We start from the raw sequence: 20,474 nt of genomic DNA, 5'->3' as shown, positions 1-20,474 counted from the left end.
ACCACCAGAAAGTTGGAGTATGATCAGAGGGTGAGAACTTTTAGCCCTGCCTCTAACCTTGGGGGGAGGGGAGACGGGCTGAAGACTCACTTGCTCACCAGTGGCCAACGCTTTAATAATCAATCATGCCTACGTAACGAAAAACCTCAAAGAATCAGGTCCAGGGAACTCCTAAAACATGGAACACACAGAGTGTCCTGGAAGGTGGTGTGCCTGGAGAGGACATGGAGGCTCTGCATCCCTTCTCCCACAACTCGTCCTGTGCATCTCTTCCACCTGGATGTTCATCTGTATCCTTTCTGATATCCTTATGACAACTAGGTAAGTGTAAGTAAAATGTTTTGAGTTCTAGCACACTCATCAAACCCAAAGAGGCCATGGGAACCCTGATGTATAGCCAGTTGGTGAGAAGCACAGGTGGACTTGGGGCTTGCAACTGGCATCTGAAGTTGGGGAAGGGTCTTTTGAGACTGAGGCCACAATCTGTGAGACCTGACATTATCTGTGCATACAGTGCCAGATTACATTGGAGGACAGACACTCAGCTGGTATCTGCTGAGAATCTAAAAAATTGATTGATTGGTATGTGAGGAAACAAACCAAACACATCTTGCGTCACAAGTACTGTACTGTGTGGTGAGTAGAGAGTAGAACAAACCCCACCTTTGGTTTTCCCTGTAACACTACTGCAGCTTTACTCATAACTGCCAATACTTGGAAACAACCAAGATATCCTTCAATAGGTGAATGGATAAACCGTGACAGATCTCCAGACAGTGGAACATCACTCAGTACTAAAAAGAAATACACTATCAAGTCATGAAGAGATATAGAGGAAACTTAAAGGCATATTACTAAGTGAAAGAAGCTAGTATGAAAGCGGTCTGAATAGGATGTACTGTACAGTGCCAATTGTACGACATTCTAGAAAAGCCAAAACTAAAGAGATAATAAAAAGATCAGTGGCTGCCAGGTGCTCAATGGTTTGAATGGGTGGAGCACAGGGGATTCTTAGGGCAGCGAAGCTACTCTGCATGATACAATAATGGTGGCTATGTCCCAATGTATAATCTATATTGTTATATGATTCTATATATGGTGGGCACGTCATCATTAATTTTTTAAAATTCATGGAATGTACAATATCAAAAGTGAACCCTATATTAGGGGATTCGGGCAATAATGATGTATCATAGGTTCACTGACTATAATAAACATACCCTAAGGTACAGGATATTAAAAGTAGAGGAAATTGTACATATGTGGGGACTTGGGGGATATGAGAAATCTCTGTACATTACACTCCATTTTGCTGTGAACGCAAAACTGCTCTAAAAAACAAAGTTTGTCAGTTTTTAAAAAGTTAACACAGATGTTTTATTAAAATGTAACATGCACATTCCTAAAAAATCATTGGAAAATCATGCACAAAAATAAGAGGGATGGCTGGGCTTGGTGGCTCAGTTGTCATCCCAGCACTTGGAGGCAAAGGCGAGTGGTCTACAATAAATAAAAAAATTAGCCAGGCATGATAGCGCACGCCCTGTAGTACTGGCTACTTGGGAGGCTGAGGCGGAAGGATCGACTGAGTCCAGCAGGTCGACGCTGGGGTGGCCGTGAGCATGCCACTGCGCTCTGGCCTGGGAGACAGACTGAAACTCCAACTCAAAAAAAAAAAATTAACTGGGCTGGGCGCGGCGGCTCAAGCCTGTAATCTCAGCACTTTGGGAAGTTGAGGCGAGAGGATTGCTTTAGCCTACGGGTTGGAGACCAACCTGGGCAGCTTGGCGAGACCTCACCTCTACAATAAATCAAAAAATTAGTTGGGTGTGGGTGGTGCATGCCTGTAGTTCCAGTTACTTGGAAGGCTGAAGCAGAAGGATTGCCGGCGTCCAGCAGGTCAACGCTGGGGTGGCTGTGAGTGTGCCATTGCACTCCAGCCCGGGCGATGGAGTGAGACTCCAACTCAAAAAAAAAGGAGGAAGGCATTATGGGACAAAAAGGATTAGAAATAGTCCATTCAAACCAATGTAACTTTAAACTAGAGCATTAATGCAAACAATGACTGCGGAGGTAACCTGGACATGCAGGCAGGCAGTAATAGGTTATACTTAAAAACCACATTAGCCGGGGTCGGTGGCTCAGCCTGTCATCCCGCGCCTTTGGGAGGCTGAGGTGAGAGGATTGCCTGAGCCCGTGGGTTCGAAACCCGCTTGGGCAGTGAGACCTCATCTCTACAATAAACAAAAAAATCAGCCGGGTGTGGTAGCGCGCGCCTGTAATTCCGGCTACTCAGAAGGTTGAGGTGGAAGGATCACCGGAGCCCAGCGGGTCGAGACTGCGGTGGCTGGGAGCAGCCACTGCACTCCAGTCTGGGCGACAGAGTGAGACTCCAACTCAAAAAAAAAAAAAAATACATATACCCACCCACACAGTCAAAATGCTGCTGTCACTTTAATTATAGCACATCTGATGGGTGTGGAGATGACAAAGGTGGAACTCTGTGACACAGGGACTGCCTTGCCTAAATTAGGCAGGAGACCACATAATCTGCTGTCAGCTGACAGTCATCAAGGGAGGACGTGTATTCCCAAGGGAAGAGCACCCCAGGTACGAGTACTCTGTTACGACTTTCTGCTAATTAAGTGTGAAAAGGCCTCTGCTGCCAAGGTGGCAGGTGATCCTAAGCTTTTCTCCTTTCCAAAGATTCCAATTTCATTTACACCATTGGAAGATAAAAAGGCTTGTACGAACCAACACAACGTAAACTATACTGACATCATTCTCCTGTTTACCAACTGAATATGAACGGATTTGCACCACAGAATGTGTTTTGTAGCAAGACAAGCTGTAGTTGAAGCTCTGTGCGAAATCAGTCACACAGAAAGAGGAGGGTCTGAGGTCAGAAGGCCATACTTTCTAACACTTGGCAACATCTTTCCAGCCTTCACCTGCCTGCTCGGGGTTGCACACGACTTCCCTTCACGTGGAGAAAACCCTTTCTCCCTACATTTCTGCGACAGCTCTCCACAGTCTCCTTTGCCAGGGGTGATCTTCTAAGACCTTTTAAAACACGGTGGTGCCTGTCTTCGGTTCTGGATCCCGTTGTTCTCTTACTGCACAAATACTCCTGATGGGTCCAACAACCACCCACTCGGACCAACACCACCTAACTCTCTTATCTCTGGCTCAGAGCTGCACCCACGAGTATCGGGCCCATTCTTCATTACAGCCCCAAATTTGTAATGTTTGTAATGTAAAAGCATTTTTCTCCTCCAACCCTATTCCCGATGTTGGGGTCTCTATTGTGTTCAATGACACGATAAACCCATCAATTGTCCCCCTCTGAAACTAGGCAATCAATCACTCACTTGCCACATTCAATAAGTCACTAAGTCTGGCCATTTTACCATGCTTGGTCACCCAGATGTTCAAGAGACAGTTTTCTTGCTACTGTGACCACCGTAGTTTTAAAGTTCAAGTGCTCACTTAACTTTTGGACTATGGAGATGGTTTCCAGGCTCTAAGACCACTTATCTTAAATCCAGTCTCTATTATGCCGAGTAACCAAACTAGGATGCTTTGAACAGTGAAAGAGGGTGCTATTAACAACTGTAATAGTACAACCGGTGTAAACCAGGCCACTCCAAAGCAAACTTTGGACAGAAGGGCACTTTACTTCCCAGGTCAGGCTGATACCACTTGGCCCTTGCTTCCCTTTCCAACCACTTCTCTTATCACCTTCCTCCTTTCATGCTACACCTCAGCCACACAGAATAATCTGCAGGTTTCCAAATGCATTATTCCCCTTACTCCTCTGGGTCTCTCCGCATGCTGTGTACTGTGCCTCAATGCTCTCCTTCCACCCCCGCACTTGACTACATTCATTTAGCTCATCACCCCTTCCTGCAGGAAGCCCGGCAAGGCCTCTGGAAGACTAGGTAATGGTCGTGACTGGGTTCCCATAGCACTCCATATATAACCCCTTCGGGTACATCCAACATATTGCAGCTATCTGTTGCTCCTCTATGTTCCCCGTTAGGCTACACATTCCATGAGGGCAAAACCAACTTCACTCATATTTATATTACTAGAGCCTGAATAGTAAGTACCCTGTATCCAATGTAAAGGTAAATAGCTTTTATGAAAAGCTATTAAATTATCAACATGTTTTTGATATGCTCTCCCTCTATGTGCTTTGAGATCCATGAAGGTAGAAACCATTCCTTTTTTTTGGAGTTGGAGTCTCTGTCGCCCAGGCTAGAGGGCAGTGGCACTCTCACCGGTCACTCCAGCATCTATCTGCTGGGCTCCGGCGATCCTTCTGCCTCAGCTGTTCAACTAGCTGGAACTACAGGCACACACTACCATGCCTGGCTAATTTTTTGGATTTATTGTAGAGATGAAGTCTTGTCAAGTTTCCTGGGCCACCAAGTTGCCTGGGCTGGTCTTGAAGCCCCTGGGTTCAGGCAATTCTCTTGCCTTGGTGTCCCAAAGTGCTGGGATTACAGGCTTGAGCCACCACGTCTGGCCTAGAAGTCATTCTTTACTTTAATGGCCCCAGCATTTAACATATTAGATGTTTAATGTTTTATTGAACAGGCCCATTAGTAAAGGTGTGACTCATTTATTAAGTGTTCATTAGAACCAAAGGACTTAGTGGTAGAAAAAAATAGCTAAAGAAAAAGAAACAGGAAAAACATGAAATAAATGCAAATAAAAATAATAAAAAGGAAACAAAACAAAAAATCATGTATCAATAAAGTAAAATAAAAGTAAAGCTGCTGGTGTTTCCAAGGTACACATGTATACAGAAAGGAGAGATCTCTTTCTTCTTTAATTAACAAAAGAGAAAAGAGTCTTCCATATTTTATTTTTTCTATGAAGGCCTGTTAACTACAGATGAAAATGTGGGTACAAATGTAAATACAAACTACTCTTTGGTTCTATTCTACTATTAAAACTACCTAGAAAGTTTTGGATTTTCGGATGAAGACATGGTTCTCATTCATTGTCTATGAGACTGAGAGATGTCTACTTCTAAGGTCATCTTCACTGCAACATTAGTTCAAGTTTTTAATAGGCAAATAAAAGATATTTCATAAGAACATGCTTTTTATCTATAATTTCATAAAAGAATGTTATTATTTTACTAACTGGCTTTATTTACTGCAGCGTAAAGAATGATTTTCTGTGTCTAATGTGCTATGGAATTGGAATAACAAGCTCTAAATCAGGAAAATGTACACACATACACAATGTTGTGCATAAACGAGTTGTTCACAGAAGTAAATTAAAAATTTCTTTGCTAAAAAATATGATCACATCTGTTGTTTCTTCTAACTCATGCCATTTTATCAGTTCTCTGTATCTACTGAGAACAGCTGATCTTATTTATTGATCATACCCATTTATATTTTCCCTGTATTCCCTTTTATGAACTGCCCTTATCTTTTAAAAGTATACTTCTTAATATTTCAGTTCTCCACACAATTCAAAATCCTTCTAACATTTTTAGCAAGCCTTTTTTCCATACCCTTTCTAGGTATTTTTATGTTCTTGCAGACTGACTTGGAGAGCCCTCTACTGGTCTGATGCTGTGTTAGAAGACCATTCACTTCATCTTTCAGCATTTACACATGCTTTGCAGTAACAAGTTTTTTACATGCTTTCAAGTGATGTAATAATAATTATATAATCAAAGTAAAACCTTTTTCAGAATGACAAAATTTAAAGAGAAATTGAATGGTTCTACTAAAATACTGTTATCAAGCAAAATTATACTACTTATATAGCATAAAAATGCCATTTTCAATTAAGTGTATGCTGTTAATCTCATACTGCACCATAAAGTCTTGCTCTTATGTGACAGAAGTTGTAGATGAGACCATATTATGATGTGTAAGTAACTAAAAGTACTTATACATTCCAATAGCAAGTTGGAATCATCTCCATGTTAGATGCCTCTGCCTCAAGTAAATCTGATATTTGGTCTTCAATATTTTCTGATTTTAATACAGCAGTGCAATTGGTATTTATAAACACATGTGAAGATATAATGGGAAAAAAAATTACACTTAGAAAGACTTCTTAAAATCCAAGAATAAAGATCTTAATAGAGAGGACAAAATATTTTCCTTTGATCCCAATAAAAAAATGCCCATTTTTTAAATTTTGGAAATAAACAAACTATAAAGTTTATATTAAAAAGTGCAAACAGGTTTTAAGGAAAGCAGTTTTTTAAAAGAGTAATAATTAAGGAAAGTAGCCCCTCCAGCCATATAAGCCTTGTTACAAGGCCTTCCAGACCCATTAGGCTGTACTGTCCTTAAAGATAAAACCACATTTCTATTCCTAGGGCCTAGACATTGTCTTACCCATAGTGAATGCAAATAAATTGAGAAGGAATAGATAAACGTGTCTTTTTATATGGTCTCTCCCTTTATACACTCTGAGACACATGAAGGCAAGAACTATTTCACTTTTATGACATCAGAATTTATTAATAGCATAGTGGATGTTTAATCATTGTTTCCTGAAATAGGCTCCTTTGTAAGGATAAAACTTGTTTATAAAATATTCATTAGAATGAGACATCATCAGAAAAAAAATCACATGGAAGAAAAAGAAACAATGATAAAAATAGAAAAACATTATGACAAATTTAGAAAATGTATTTTCAAATCAAATTACAGACAAAAAGTCTATTTATTTTCTATATAAAGGAGTCCTAAAAACAATAAGCAAAAGCCTAAAATGTAACAAAAAATAAGCAACAGATATGAAAAGACAATTCACAGAAAAAGAAACATATATGGGTCCTAAATACATAAAAAGAAGCTCAATATTACTCTTAAGAAAAACACACATTAAAACCGTCCAGAGGTTACTACTTCCTGCCTTTTGCATAAACCTACTAGAAGAGCAGAACTTCCAAAGTCTGGTAACACATTTTGTAAGTATGGCCAGGAGTTGTGAAGCAGGAGAGAGAGGAGTCTTACACACCGCTCTCCTGGATGGCAATTTGACCATTATCTGTAAAAATCACTAGCTCAAGCAATGACCAGAAATTTCACTTCTGGAAATTTAATTTATAAAAATATCTGCATCTGACCAAAATAATATTTATAAAAGGTTATTTTTTGTTGCATTATTCATAATAACCCCAAACTGGAAACAACCTAAATTTTGATAAATAAAGGAGATGCTATCTCTATAAAATAAAAAAAATTTACGTAGCTGTGCTATCAATGGAACAATATGGAAATAATCGTCGTAGCTTGTATAATTTTTGTAATAAAAAAAGATGTCAGATAATCTATGTATTCTGATGCTTTTCACAAACACGGAAGAACAAAATATATTTACGTCTGCTTGTGATATGCACCTGCTCTGGAAGGATGCACCAGAGACTGATAACAGTAGTTCCTGCATGTGGGTGGAGAGGGGGTGTGAACTGGACAAATGGATTATCATGGTTGGACACCTTTCATCACATATATAAATATGAACACCACACCAAGTGAATGGATTAATCCAAAAATTGATTTCAAATATCCTAATCTTACAAGATAAGTCTATTATTAGCACAAGGTTTACTATTAAAACAACAACTACAAAATCCTTTACCTGCAAACCAGCCACATAAGACTCTTCGCAATTTACATAATGTCCTAACATGGCATGTTGTGCCCGTAATTCATTATCTCTTATCCTCTCATGTAGGTGGGTAATCTGTTGCTTCTGTCTGCAAAACATCAATGAAGATCACATTATAAAGAATATACTTTTCTAATAGATACATACAAAGCTTTTAGCATTCCAATAATTTTGCTTAAGAATTTATACGTGTTATCAATTGTGAAAACAATTTTTAAAAATCCACAGTACCACGTGTGGAATTACAGCAAAACTTCATGCTGCAGAGTATTTCTGGCATTTTATAAAATGTAGTCTTTTATAGAATTAGATTCCAACAAAGTCATGCTTTGCTTTCTTTGTTCTTGTTACCTAACATCACAAGCGTTATGCCCTCAGCCTGGACTGCCATTACCCTAAACTCATTATTTGCATTCACACAAATTCTGCCGAACACAGTGTGACAACTGAAGCTCTCGAGGTCTTACTGTCAGGGGCGAAACGCGGCTTCACAAATATCCTCGAGTTCAACTGCTGTCCTGTGCCTGCATCTTCTCTCTACATCATCCCAGGCTGCACAGTCCACACGGAAACATAACTTATGATGGGATACTCAGTGACAGGTCTGCATCTGTGGAGAGCTCTGACATTCTGTTTAGTAATGCAGCTCATGTTGGAAACAGACACGCACAGGTTCAAATCTTTCTTCAGCAGCTCAAAGCTTGCTTTGTGCAAATTAGTTGACCCCTGTGAATATGGATCCTTATAGATTTAAAAACTTTATGTGCCAGTTGTGAGGCTAAGAGCTTTGTATGCAGTATCTCCCATCTTTAAAAATTTAATAACATAGTGAAGTTTTGAAGGAGAGAGTGCTTTTAAGGAATAATAAAGACAGTGTAAGTACACAAATACCTTGCTTTCCAAAATTACTAACAAAGTAACTTTTGGAACAAACTAGGTTACATATTTCAGACCGTGTCAAAGGCCTTGTTCTACTCAGTTATTTTCATTTTTTTTAAAAATTTGCACTCCTTTAAGAAAATCCACATAGAGAACATGAAGTAGGAAATAGGTAAGTTAAGAGAGATTAGTCATATGACACTTTTCAAATAATTTAAATCTTTACAAAATTTAAAAAAAACACTTCCTTTTCCAGCCAAGACTGAGTACCGGGATGGGTTTTGCCCTCCTGACTAAAACAATTAAAATTTTTAAAAAGACAAAACAGAGGAAGCGAAGATTCTCAAGACACTGAACATTAGGGAATGAAGAAAGAAGTCTGAGAGATGGGTAACCAGCCAAGTTGGCCCTAGGAAGGCCTCTTTGTTGACTGCTGAGAGAGGTTTCCAGTTCCAGTACAGGGACGGCATTCTCCCTGAATGGAAGGGACAGAGCCGAGAGGCCCAAGGCAGCTATAATGCACAGCACTGGGTGACCCATGAGTACTCGGCTTAACACTGATCAATAGCCCAATAGCCGCCCGAAGAAACCGTTAAAGCGGTGTGTGGAGGAGGAGGGGCGACCAAAAGGTTACAGGGAACAACGTGGGAGGTCCACACGGGACCTGGGACCTGCAGGACCCGCTATTCCCAGCTGCCGGAGGGAGCCTCACCGTCTGCAGGGGGTCAGCTACTGTCAGTTCTCAACCAGTAGCAACTTTTACCCCAGGGGAGATTCAGTCATTCCTAAAGACTTTCTATTTTCACAACTGGGAGAGAGTGCTACTCCATCTAGTGAGCAGAGGCCAGGGATGCTAGTAAATGTCTACAGTGAGCAGGACAAACACCTACACCAATTATCTGGCCCCAAAGCCCAACAGTACTGAGGCTAAGAAGCCCCAGGTTTCTAAGATGGGATTTCCTTCAGTAGTAGAGAAAAATTAATCCAAGAGGAAAGCTCTAGTGCCATCTAACAAAACTTAAAAGCAAAACAAAATTAAAAACAAGAACAAATTAAAAACAAGAACAAAAACTGCTTCTCAGAATAAAGCTCAGAAACACAAAAATACGTAACATTCAAAATGAAAGGGTAAAACGCCAAAATGGAGTAATTTTTGCCCAAGAGCAGTCATTTGAAGCTTTGTGTGGAAGAGGATGGGCAACCTCTTTAGCGTTTTATTTTAACTTGCCCTCTGGTCATTAACAGGGGACAGAACCAGTTTGCCAAGGGTAAACCAGGGTTTACCAGAGGTATACCAGAGGTAGTCACTGGACGCCCCAAGCATGCTTTGTACTGATTACCTTTCTATCCAAAATATTTGTGTTCCTGCCATAAAGGGTTAAACTGACCCAATCTATTGTGATCAGCACTTTATGACCTACAGGACACAGACCACCATCCCACCACCATGGCAAACTACTCCACCAAAAGGAAGCTTTAAAAGCATTCAACCTTACTCCAGCCTGGGCCACCGAGTGAGACTCCAACTCAAAAAAAAAAAAAGCATTCAACCTGGTTCTGTCCCCTCAAGTACTCCCTGCCACATTTTCTTCAGCTGCCCGGCCCCCTTCTCACCTTTGAAGTGGATTCACTCTCTCTCTTTAATCTACTTTCTAATAAATTATCTTTCCCAATCGAATTTTTGTACAATTTTTTTGCCATACCTGCAGCACCAGCTCACTGACCTACCACAAAGCGTGTTAAAATTCATAATGCCTGACATCAAGTAACAAATTACAGGAATGCAAACAAGTAGGAAAATGTAACTCACAACAATAAGAAAATCCAATCAACTGAAACTCAGCCAGGACTGACACAGATGACAGAATAGACAAGGACACTAAATCAGCTATTATGACTGTATTCACATGCACAAGAAGCTACCTGTTAAGTAGAGACAATAAAAGACATAACACACTGAATAAGAATTAAGGGCAGATTAGACATTGCAAAAGAAAAGTATACTGAATTTGAAAACAAAGCAGTAAAAACTATGCAAAAGAAACACACAGGGAAAAAAAGACCAAAAAAAAAAATCAGAGTATCAGTGAGCTGCAAGACTACTATAAGAGGCCAAATAGATGTAAAATTTAATTCCTAAAGAGGAGGTGAGAAGTGGAGAGGGGGTGCAGAAAAAAACATTTGTAGAATACAGGCCAGAATGTTTCCAAATTTGATGAGAATGACACACTCACAGATTAGAGAATCTAGTGAACCCCAAGTACAAGTGACTTGAAGAAAATTAAGCCAAGGTACATCTTAATCAAATGGATTACAATCAGTGATAATCTTGAAAGTAGCCAGAGGGAAAACATACATTCATTCAGGGAGACAAAGGTAAAAGGATAGCATATTTCTCATCAGAAATAATGCAAATGAAAAGACAAAGAAATACTAAACCTTAAAAGCTCTCAACCTAAAATTTTTTACAAGAAAAAAAAAGTTCCACAAAAGGAAAACCTATCATCCTAGAATATTTCACCCGTGGAAAATACAAAAGACACAGATGAAATGAATACTTATTTTGGAGACTTAAAAAGTAGAAAGAATTCATCACCTGCAGACTTCAACTATAAGAAATAATAAAGGAATGCCTTTAAGCTAAAGAATAATAATACTGGATGGAAAACCTGAATCTACAAAAAAGAAGGAAGAGTACCAGAAATACTAATTACATGGGAAAATACATAAGGTATTTTCTTATTACTTAAATATCACTAAAAGATAAATTGTGTAAAGCAAAAATAATAATGTATTGTATGGTATATAACTTTTGTAGACGGAATGTAAGGCAAAATAGCACAAAGGCTGGGAGACAAAAAATAAAAGTATATTTTATAAGATTCTTACATTATACATGAAATAGCACAGTATTACTTGAAGATAGACTGCTATATTTTAAAGAAATATATTATAAAATCTAAAGTAATCATAACACAACCAAGAGCTATAGCTAATAAGCCAACAAAGGAGATGAAAGTAATTATTTAAAAATTCAACTAATTCAAGAGACAGCGAAGGGAAACAAAAACAGATGGGAAAATTAGAAAACATGTAGCAAGTTAGAAGCTTTAAACTTGACCATATCAGCACCACAACATATAAATGGTCTAAATACTTCCAGTCAAAAGGCAGACATTGTCAGAATGAGTAAAAAGACCCAACTATCTACAAGAATATCATTCTAAACATTAAGAATGCAGGCTGGGGGTGGTTCTTGCCTGTAATCCCACTACTTTGGGAGACTGAGGCAAAAGGATAAGTTGAAGCCAGAGGTTCAAAATAGCCTGAGCAGCACAGCAATACCCCATCTCTACAAAAAAATAAAGAATTAGCTGGTTGCTGTGGCACGCATCTGTAGTCCTAGCTACTTAGGAAACTAAGGAGGAAAGAGTGCTTGAGCCCAGGAGTTCGAGGCTATAGTGGGGCTATGATCACACCTTTGCATTCCAGGTTAGGTGACAGAGTAAGACTCTGTCTCCAAAAAACCAAAATATAAAATAAAACAACACTAAATTAAAAGCAAAAGAAAAACATAAACATAAGGACACAAATAGGTTAAAAATGAGAGGAGGAAAACACATGCCAAAAGTAATCAAGAGCGAGCTGGATTGGTTCTATCAGTAATAGTCAGAGCAGATTTTTTTTTTTTTTTTTTTTTTTTTGAGTTGGAGTCTCACTCTGTCATCCAGACTGGAGTGCAGTGGCCGCTCCCGGCCACCGCAGCCTCGACCTACTGGGCTCTGGTGATCCTTCCGCCTCAGTCTTCCAAGTAGCCGGAATTATAGGCATGCGCTACCACACCCGGCTGATTTTTTGATTGATTGTAGAGATGAGGTCTCGCTGCCCAGGTGGGTCCCGAACCCGTAGGCTCAGGCAATCCACTCACCTCAGCCTCCCAAAGGCGCGGGATTACAGGCTGACCCACCAAGCCCAGCTAAAAGCAGATTTTTAAAGCAAAAAATATTACCAGAAAAAAAAGGTGTAATTTAACAATAATAAAAGGGTCAATTCATTAAGAAGAAAATGTTTTAGGGTCTAAGAGCACAACTTTTATAAATAAATGAAGCAAAAACTGATAGTATAATGCAAAAAGAAATGGATAAATTCACAATTATAATTAGATATTCCAACATCTGGATCCCAATATCTGATAAAAGTAGACAGAAAATCAGGAGTACATAAAAGACATAAATAACACTATAAACTAATTTTCCCTAAAAGAAATTTACAGAATGTTCCACACAACAGCAGCAAAATACACATTTTTTTTTAAGATTACAAGGAACATTTATTAAAACAGATGATATTCTGGGTCATAAAACAAGCACTGACAAACTTTAAATAAATAAATTCATGTAAAAGTATCTTTTCTGACCACAGTGAAATTAAATTAGAAAAGAATTAACAGAAGATCTCTGGAAGGTCCCCAAATACTTAGAAACTATGGAATATAATTCTATAAAACCTGAGGGTCAAATAAGAAATCAAAAGGAAAATTGGAAATATTCTGAACTGAATGAAGATGAGAACCAAATGAATTAAAATCTGTGATCAATTGCTAGAGAAGAACTTGGGAAATGCCTTAAATTATTCAGTCTCTGACTTAGGAAATTAGAGAGGGAAAAAAAAAAAAAAGAACAAATGAAACCCAAAGTAGAGCAGAGGAAATAATTAAAGAAAGCAGAAATCACTGAAATAGAAAACAGAAAATTAAGAGATAAAAATCAATGAAACAAGGTATTTCTTGAAAAGACTGACAAAAATGATAAACGTCTAGCCAGACTAGTCAGGAAAAATAAAAGAAAGAATACACAATCTATCCACATCAGGAATGAGAGAAGGGACATTATAACAGATTTTGAAATCATTTATTTATTTATTCTTGAGTTGGAGTCTTACTCGGTCACCTAGGCCAGTATCGACCTGCTGGGCTCTGGCGATCCTTCCACCTCAGCCTTCCAAGTAGCCGGAACTACTGGTGCGCACAACCACGCCTGGCTAATTTTTTATTTATTGCAGAGATGAGCCCTGGCTGGTCTCAAATCCGTGGGCTCAGGCAATCCATTCACCTCAGTCTCCCAAAGTGTTGGGATTACAGGCTGAGCCATCAAGCCCAGCCAATTCTACGGATTTCAAAAGTATAACAAGGGCAAATATTATGATCATCATTTCCAATAAAATTGTTACCAAAATTTTATCAAGAAGAAATAGTTAACTTAAATAGCTGTATATTTACTAAAGAAATTGGATTTGTAGTTGGCCTTCTGATTAAAAAAAAAACAAAAAAAAAACTTCAGTTCTAGAAATCTTCATTAGAGAATTCTATTGAATGAATGTTTAAGAAATAACTAATATCAACTGTATACAAACTCTTCCAGAAAAACCAAGAAAAGGTACTACTTCCCAACTCATTCTGAGACCTGCATTGCCAATACTAGTATCAGATAAATACAAGGAAAGAAAACTACAGATCAACATCTCTCAGGAACATAAAAGTAAAAATCCTCAACAAAAATTTAGCAAACTGAATCCAAAAATATATAAAAAGGAAAATACATCATGACAAAGTAGGGTCTATCCCAGGAATTTCAAGATAGGTTTTACATCTGAAAACTCATCAGCTACCTATGAATAGAAGGAATTTCCACAACCTAAAAAGGACATCTACAGAAAATTTACAGCTAACATACCTACTGGTGAAAGAGTAAAGGCTTTTCCCTAAACAACTCAGGAACAAAACAAGAAAAAGGATACTTGCTCTTACCACTTCTATCCAACACTGTATGAGAGGTTCTACCCACCAGTTGAAACTCCAAAAGAAAAAATAAAATTGGCTCAAGTCTGTAATCCCAGTACTTTGGGGGGCCAAGGAGAGAGAATTGCCTAAGCCAGGGGTTCGAGACCAACCCAGGCAACTTGGCGAGACCTCATCTCTACCCTAAATCGAAAAACTAGCTGGCGTGGTAGTGTGCTCCTGTAATTCTGGTTACTTGCAAGGCTGAGGAGGATCGTCTAAGCCCAGCAGGTTGAGGCTGTAGTGGCCATGAGGAAGCCACTGCACTCCAGCCTGAGCGACAGAGTGAGACTCTGACTCAAAAAAAACCAAACAGCAGTAAAATAACCTTTAATTATAGACATCGTGATCATCTATGTAGACAATCACATTGCATCTACCAAAAAAAAAATCCTACTTGAACTAATTAGTGTAGTTAGCAAGGTTGCAGGATATAAAAATCAAATTTATTTCTATATATCTACAATAAACAATGAGAAATTGACTTTTTTTTTTTTGAGTCGGAGTCTCACTTCATTGCCCAGTCTGGAGTGCAGTGGCAAGCTCACGGCCACCCAGCATCGACCTGCTGGGCTCCAGCGATCCTTCCACTTCAGTCTTCCAAGGACCTGGAACTACAGGCATGTGCCACCATGCCTGGTTAATTTTTTTTTTTTTTTTAATTGTAGAGACAAGGTCTCGCCCAGGCTGTTCTCGAACCTGTGAACTCAGGCATTCCCCCTATCTCAACCTCCCAAAGTGCTGGGATTACAGACTTGAGCCACCACGCCTGGGGCTTATTTTTTGATTTATTGAAGAGAAGAGGTCTCACCAAGTTGTCCAGGCATATCTCGAACCCCAGAGCTCAGGCAATCCCCTTGCCTCAGCCTCCCAAAGCGCTGGGATTACTTAAAGGCTTGAGCCACTGTGCCCAGCTGAGAAATTGACATTTAAAAAATACTATTTATTGTAGCATCAACAAACATGAAATACTTGGAAAGAAATATAAAAGATATACAAGGCCTATACATTAGAAACTACAAAACAATGCTGAGAGAAATACAAAAACAAATCAATGAAGAGTATACAACTGACAAGCTCACTGTGAAAGTGACATGGCAAAACAAAGGACATATGAGGGGGTAGCCCCCCAGAAACAGAATTATCTTTTGGCGGGCAGGCCCCTTGTAGTACACTTGGAATTTGTTCCTCTGGTCAATCGAACAGTCAACCAAAGCTGCTATCTGGAATTTTGAGAAGGCTGTGTCACAATTTGCAGAAGAAATGCCCCGAGTTGCGGCAAAAGGTGACTGACTAGTTCTTCCATCATGACAATGCACCTGCCCCCACCATGCTGAGTATTCAGCAGTTTTTGACCAAAAAACGGCATGACGCCCAGGTCCCTATTCACCTGATCTCGCTCCGAGCTACTTTTTGTTTCCTCCCCTCCATAAAAAAAGTCTTCAAGGGGAAACAAAAAATGGCAGAAACACTAAAAGGCATTAACACAGGCAAGTTTAAAAACTGTTCTAAGCAGTGAAAAAAGCATCTCCATAGGTATATTGCATCAAATGGAGAGTACTTTGAAGGTGACTGAAGTTTAAACATGTAAGAACAAATACACAGTTTTTTATAAGTAAATTCCATTTTTGTGGGTCTTTCCTTGTATTCTTATTTTGGAACAATATACATATAATACACATATTTTACATATTCTGAATAAACAAAATATCATCAGAATACACATATGTCGTAATATATATCCTGAAATAACAGATCCTTGACCAGGAACAGGAGAGCTGCGTTTCTGGTGAGGCTCACCGTCTTTGGAAATACAGCTGCTGCAGCAGATGCCTCCGGTGTGGCTGGCACCCGAAGTGGAGGAGTCCTACCGGGGACCAGACCCTGAAACCTGGAGCCTGACGTTAACCCTGGTGTTCAGGGTCAGAACTGAATTGCAGTATATCCGCTGGGATTAAAACATAACAGATTTGTAAAGTGATTCTATAATTTATACTGTAACACTATAAGCCTAGGTAAAAGCAACAAAAAAAAACTTAACATACAAATAAACTATTAAAACTGTATCTGAATGCTCAAATCAGATGATAAAAATAATCAAACCTCCTTTCAACCCTTGTGACAAAAAATAATCTTGACTCCTTATTATGGGATCCATCTCAAAGTAAAAGGCACATGCTACAAATTGCCACAAATAAAACCTCACATTATAATTAATCAAATCTGCAGAGTTTGGAATAATTTTAATAACCATGCATCTACAAGTAGGTTTTAAGAAACTTGATCATAAATCTTATCTTATAAAAGCAGATGATGAAAAGGACATTATGAATTCAATAAAAAAAAGTATCCACAATACCAAAGAATCAATCTTGGTTTTAAAAGCCTACCTAGTATCATTATGTGATTTTACTTCCACGTATAATTAAATGAGTGACATTTATACAACAAATTGCAAGTAATGACAAAATAAGAATTCTTTACCTTGCCATGCCATTTACTAATACCACAAACTCAGTTGTCACCACAAGAGGAACTGTCTGAGTCAGTGTTGAGTGCATTGATTTATGTTCCATTTGATCAACTCAGTGGCAAAAGTCAAGCAATTTTAAAACGTAAACCATGATAAGATCTACTAGTGTAAGCAACAGCACAGGTTGACCAACAACCTTGATCTCTTTTCTGTTAAAGGAAGACTACTTCCTCCAAATGAATATTTGGTAAGTAACTATTAGGAGTAATGAAATTTACAAGAATGACTCTTCTGAGGGAGCTCAGAGTCTACTGAGGAACAATAAACATATACGCGTGACAATTTATACACACACACACACACACACACACACGTATATGTGACCACCATCTGCTGATGGCTACAATGCATCAGACGTATACTGGGTGTATTTACATACATTCATTCATTTAATTCTCAGGCTGAAAAGTTGGGTGGAGGAGGGGAATTGCCTAGAGAACAATGATTTTCAACAAACTTCATTAAAATTTTTAAAAATGTATTTTAAAATTGACATAATTATTCATATTTATGGGGTCAGTGTGATATTTCCATATACTATGTAATGATCAAATCAGGGTAATTAGCATATCCATCACTTTAAACTTTTATTTCTTTGTGCCAGTAATATTCATATTTCTCTCTTCCAGTCATTTGGAAAAAAACACAATAAATTATTGTCTACTATAGTTACCTACAGTTCCATAGATTATTGACACTAGAATTTATTCCCATCTAGCTATAATTTTGCATCCATTAACCAACCTCTTGCTATCCACCAGCACTTCTCCTGAGTCTTTCCCAGCTTCTAGTAACCACTGTTCTATTCTCTATTTCTATGAGGTCAGCTTTTAAAAAAAACTTCACATTTAAGTAGTGAAACTCCTTTACCTAGGCAAATCAGAGAATCAAAGTGCAAAAGTTCAAGCACTTTATTCTGAATCAACTAAACAGCTATAGCAGCAAATAGAAAGAACGAAAAACCAGGTTCCCTGTGTTTCTGAATTGTTCCTAAAGTTAATCTATATGCTCTTTCTCAAGAAATAGGGAACATTTAGGAACACACTTTCTATAGCAGTTATTTTTCCCAAACATTTGCTCTGCTTTGACGTAACGGCCTAGTCTTCTACTACAAAAGCTATATGCAGTGTGGAAAAACATTTTTCTCATGTAATTGTGGGTAACTTAGTATTTTCAGAAATAATATCCAAGATACAATTTTCAGTTGAATAACTTGAAAGGTATCATCACCCATATCGCATCCCAAAGCAGAAAGCTCAGCATCTTCACTCTCAGTTCCATCCAACCAGACACCAAACCCTGCCAATTTTATCCCTGAAATAGCCTCTGCATATGTCATCAACACTCTAAAGTTCATTAATTTAATCTGCTTCCTCAAAAAAAGAGAAAGAGTTGTATCTTTGATTCTAACTGTAAGCACTATGTATGGTACAGAGATTCACACAATCAAAAATTTTTACTTTTCAACGTCAGCCAAAAGCTGCCGGTTTCTCTTCTGTTTTATAAAATATCAGACACACTGATCATCAAAAATTTGTAGTAAATTCATAAAGAAACTACAGATTACTTAAGATGATGGGTGTGGTAGACTATTTACTAAATGTCTCAATTATTATCCTCTCTGTATCATTGACGCCCCTTGACAAAGTGATTTTGCTGCTCCTACTGTCCAGAGGCGAAGTCTGCTGGCTTTGAGACTTAACAGAATGCAAATGGAAGTGGCACTGGGCCACTTCTAAGCCTAAGCTTCAAGAGGGCTCGAATGCTTCAGTCTCTCTCAGAATTCCACGAACAAGTCAGGCTATCCAGGCCATTCCACGAACAAGTCAGGCTATCCTGCTGGAGGATGGCAGACCGACCACATGGAGTCAAGACAAGTCGTCCTGCCATGGCCATCTGAGGCCTACCATCTCCCACCTGACATGCAGCCACCACAGACACTGCTATAGTTTTCACTGTGGTTCTTTGTCCCAAACATCCGCTGTGCTTTGACCTAATTATCCAGTCTCTGTCAGAAGTTATATGCAGTGTGAAGAATTCGCCAACTAAGCAACTTGAATTACTTTAAATTACTCCTGAGTCTCCTTCTACGATATGCTCTAATGAGAAATACATATACATTTTTTATTAGATTATGTCAATAATTTTCTGAATTTCCTGTTGACATACACCCAATGGAATGGCATTCAAAAATTAATAAACGCCAATTGATTTCCATTGTTTGAGGGAAGGCAAATCCACATTAATAAAATTCTGAATTTGAGTCTATTAAAAAATTATTAATTTCAAGTATATACAGTGAATTTAATTATTAGTGTTAAAAATACATATCCAGTTGGGCCTGTACTTACTCATATATGAGATTCATTTGTGCTAGAAACAGTTAATATCAGTTAAAACTGTCTTCCACAATCTTCTTTCATTTACCAAGTATGGAAGTATCAAGTTTTCAGTATATACTATGTGCCAAGCTCTTTTCAAAATGCTGTAAACATAGTGGAGAACAAGAAAGTTCATATGTCTATGGTCTAGTTTATATTTCAGTAGATCTTCCTTAAAACCACTAAATTTCTAAGCAAAACTTTTATTTTTTTTGAGTTGGAGTCTTACCATCACCCAGGCTGGAGTGCAGTGGCACGCTCATGGCCATCCCAACATCGAACTGCTGGGCTCTGGCAATCCGTCCACCTCAACCTCCCAAGTATCCAGAACTACAGATACGTGCTCCCACACCTGGCTAATTTTTTGATTTATTGTAGAGATGAGGTCTCACCAAGGTGCCTGGGCTGATCTCAAACCCATGGGATCAGGCAATCTGCTCAACTCGGCCTCCCAAGTGCTGGGATTACAGGCTGAGACAGCGAGTACCTTTTGAAATTTCAACTATTTAATACATTTTAAAAAGTTTAAAGGTTGCATTAGAATTTTAAGGTTAGGCGGGCTCGGTGGCTCAGCCTGTAATCCCAGCAACTTTGGGAGGCCAAGGTGAGTGGATTGCCTGAACCTGCGGGTTCGAGACCAGCCCGGGCAACTTGGCGAGACCTCGTCTCTACAATAAATTTTTTTTTAAAAATTAGCTGGGCATGGTGGCGCATGCCTGTAGTTCCAGCTACTTGGAAGGCTGAGGCGGAAGGATCACCAGAGCCCACTAGGTCAACACTGGGGTGACCGTGAACCTGCCACTTCACTTCTCCAGTCTGGGTGATGGAGTGAGACTCTGACAATAATAATAATAATAATAATAATAATAATTTTAAGGTTAAAATATCTGATATTTTCTTCCATATAAGCATATGAAAGTAAGCAATAATTAGCATTAAGAAAAAAGCCCCCTGAAATTATTTCTCAATTACCATGATACATAACACTTAATTATCCCAAAAGCATATTTCATCTATAAATGATGTAGAACCAACATATATCAAAGATAATGTAATTAAGTCACGCTAATGTGTCTATTGCTCAGAATAACCAGAAGATTGTCTAGTAAGTAAAAATAGATTTCTTTTTCAAGTGTTTAGGTATTCAAATCTTCAAAAGTTTTAGAATGTCCTCCAAAACTTCCTT

General features: G+C 38.6%; 1 protein-coding gene across 1 annotated transcript in view; it reads right to left on the bottom strand.

Moving 5' to 3' along the window:
* Window positions 1-20,474, bottom strand: part of CEP85L (centrosomal protein 85 like) — a 180,615-nt gene that overhangs the window by 53,191 nt on the left and 106,950 nt on the right. Inside the window, exon 5 of the mRNA XM_008065691.2 lies at window positions 7,630-7,747. Coding sequence (XP_008063882.1) covers window positions 7,630-7,747 — 118 coding nt within the window. The remainder of the gene's footprint in view (window positions 1-7,629; window positions 7,748-20,474) is intronic.

The sequence above is a fragment of the Carlito syrichta genome, unplaced genomic scaffold (genome assembly GCF_000164805.1).
Source record: "Carlito syrichta isolate Samal-C Ts95f unplaced genomic scaffold, Tarsius_syrichta-2.0.1 Scaffold308784, whole genome shotgun sequence".
NCBI classification, from domain to species: Eukaryota; Metazoa; Chordata; class Mammalia; order Primates; family Tarsiidae; genus Carlito; species Carlito syrichta.
Note: the sequence above shows the minus strand (reverse complement) of the source record. Positions and strands in the feature narration are given on the sequence as shown.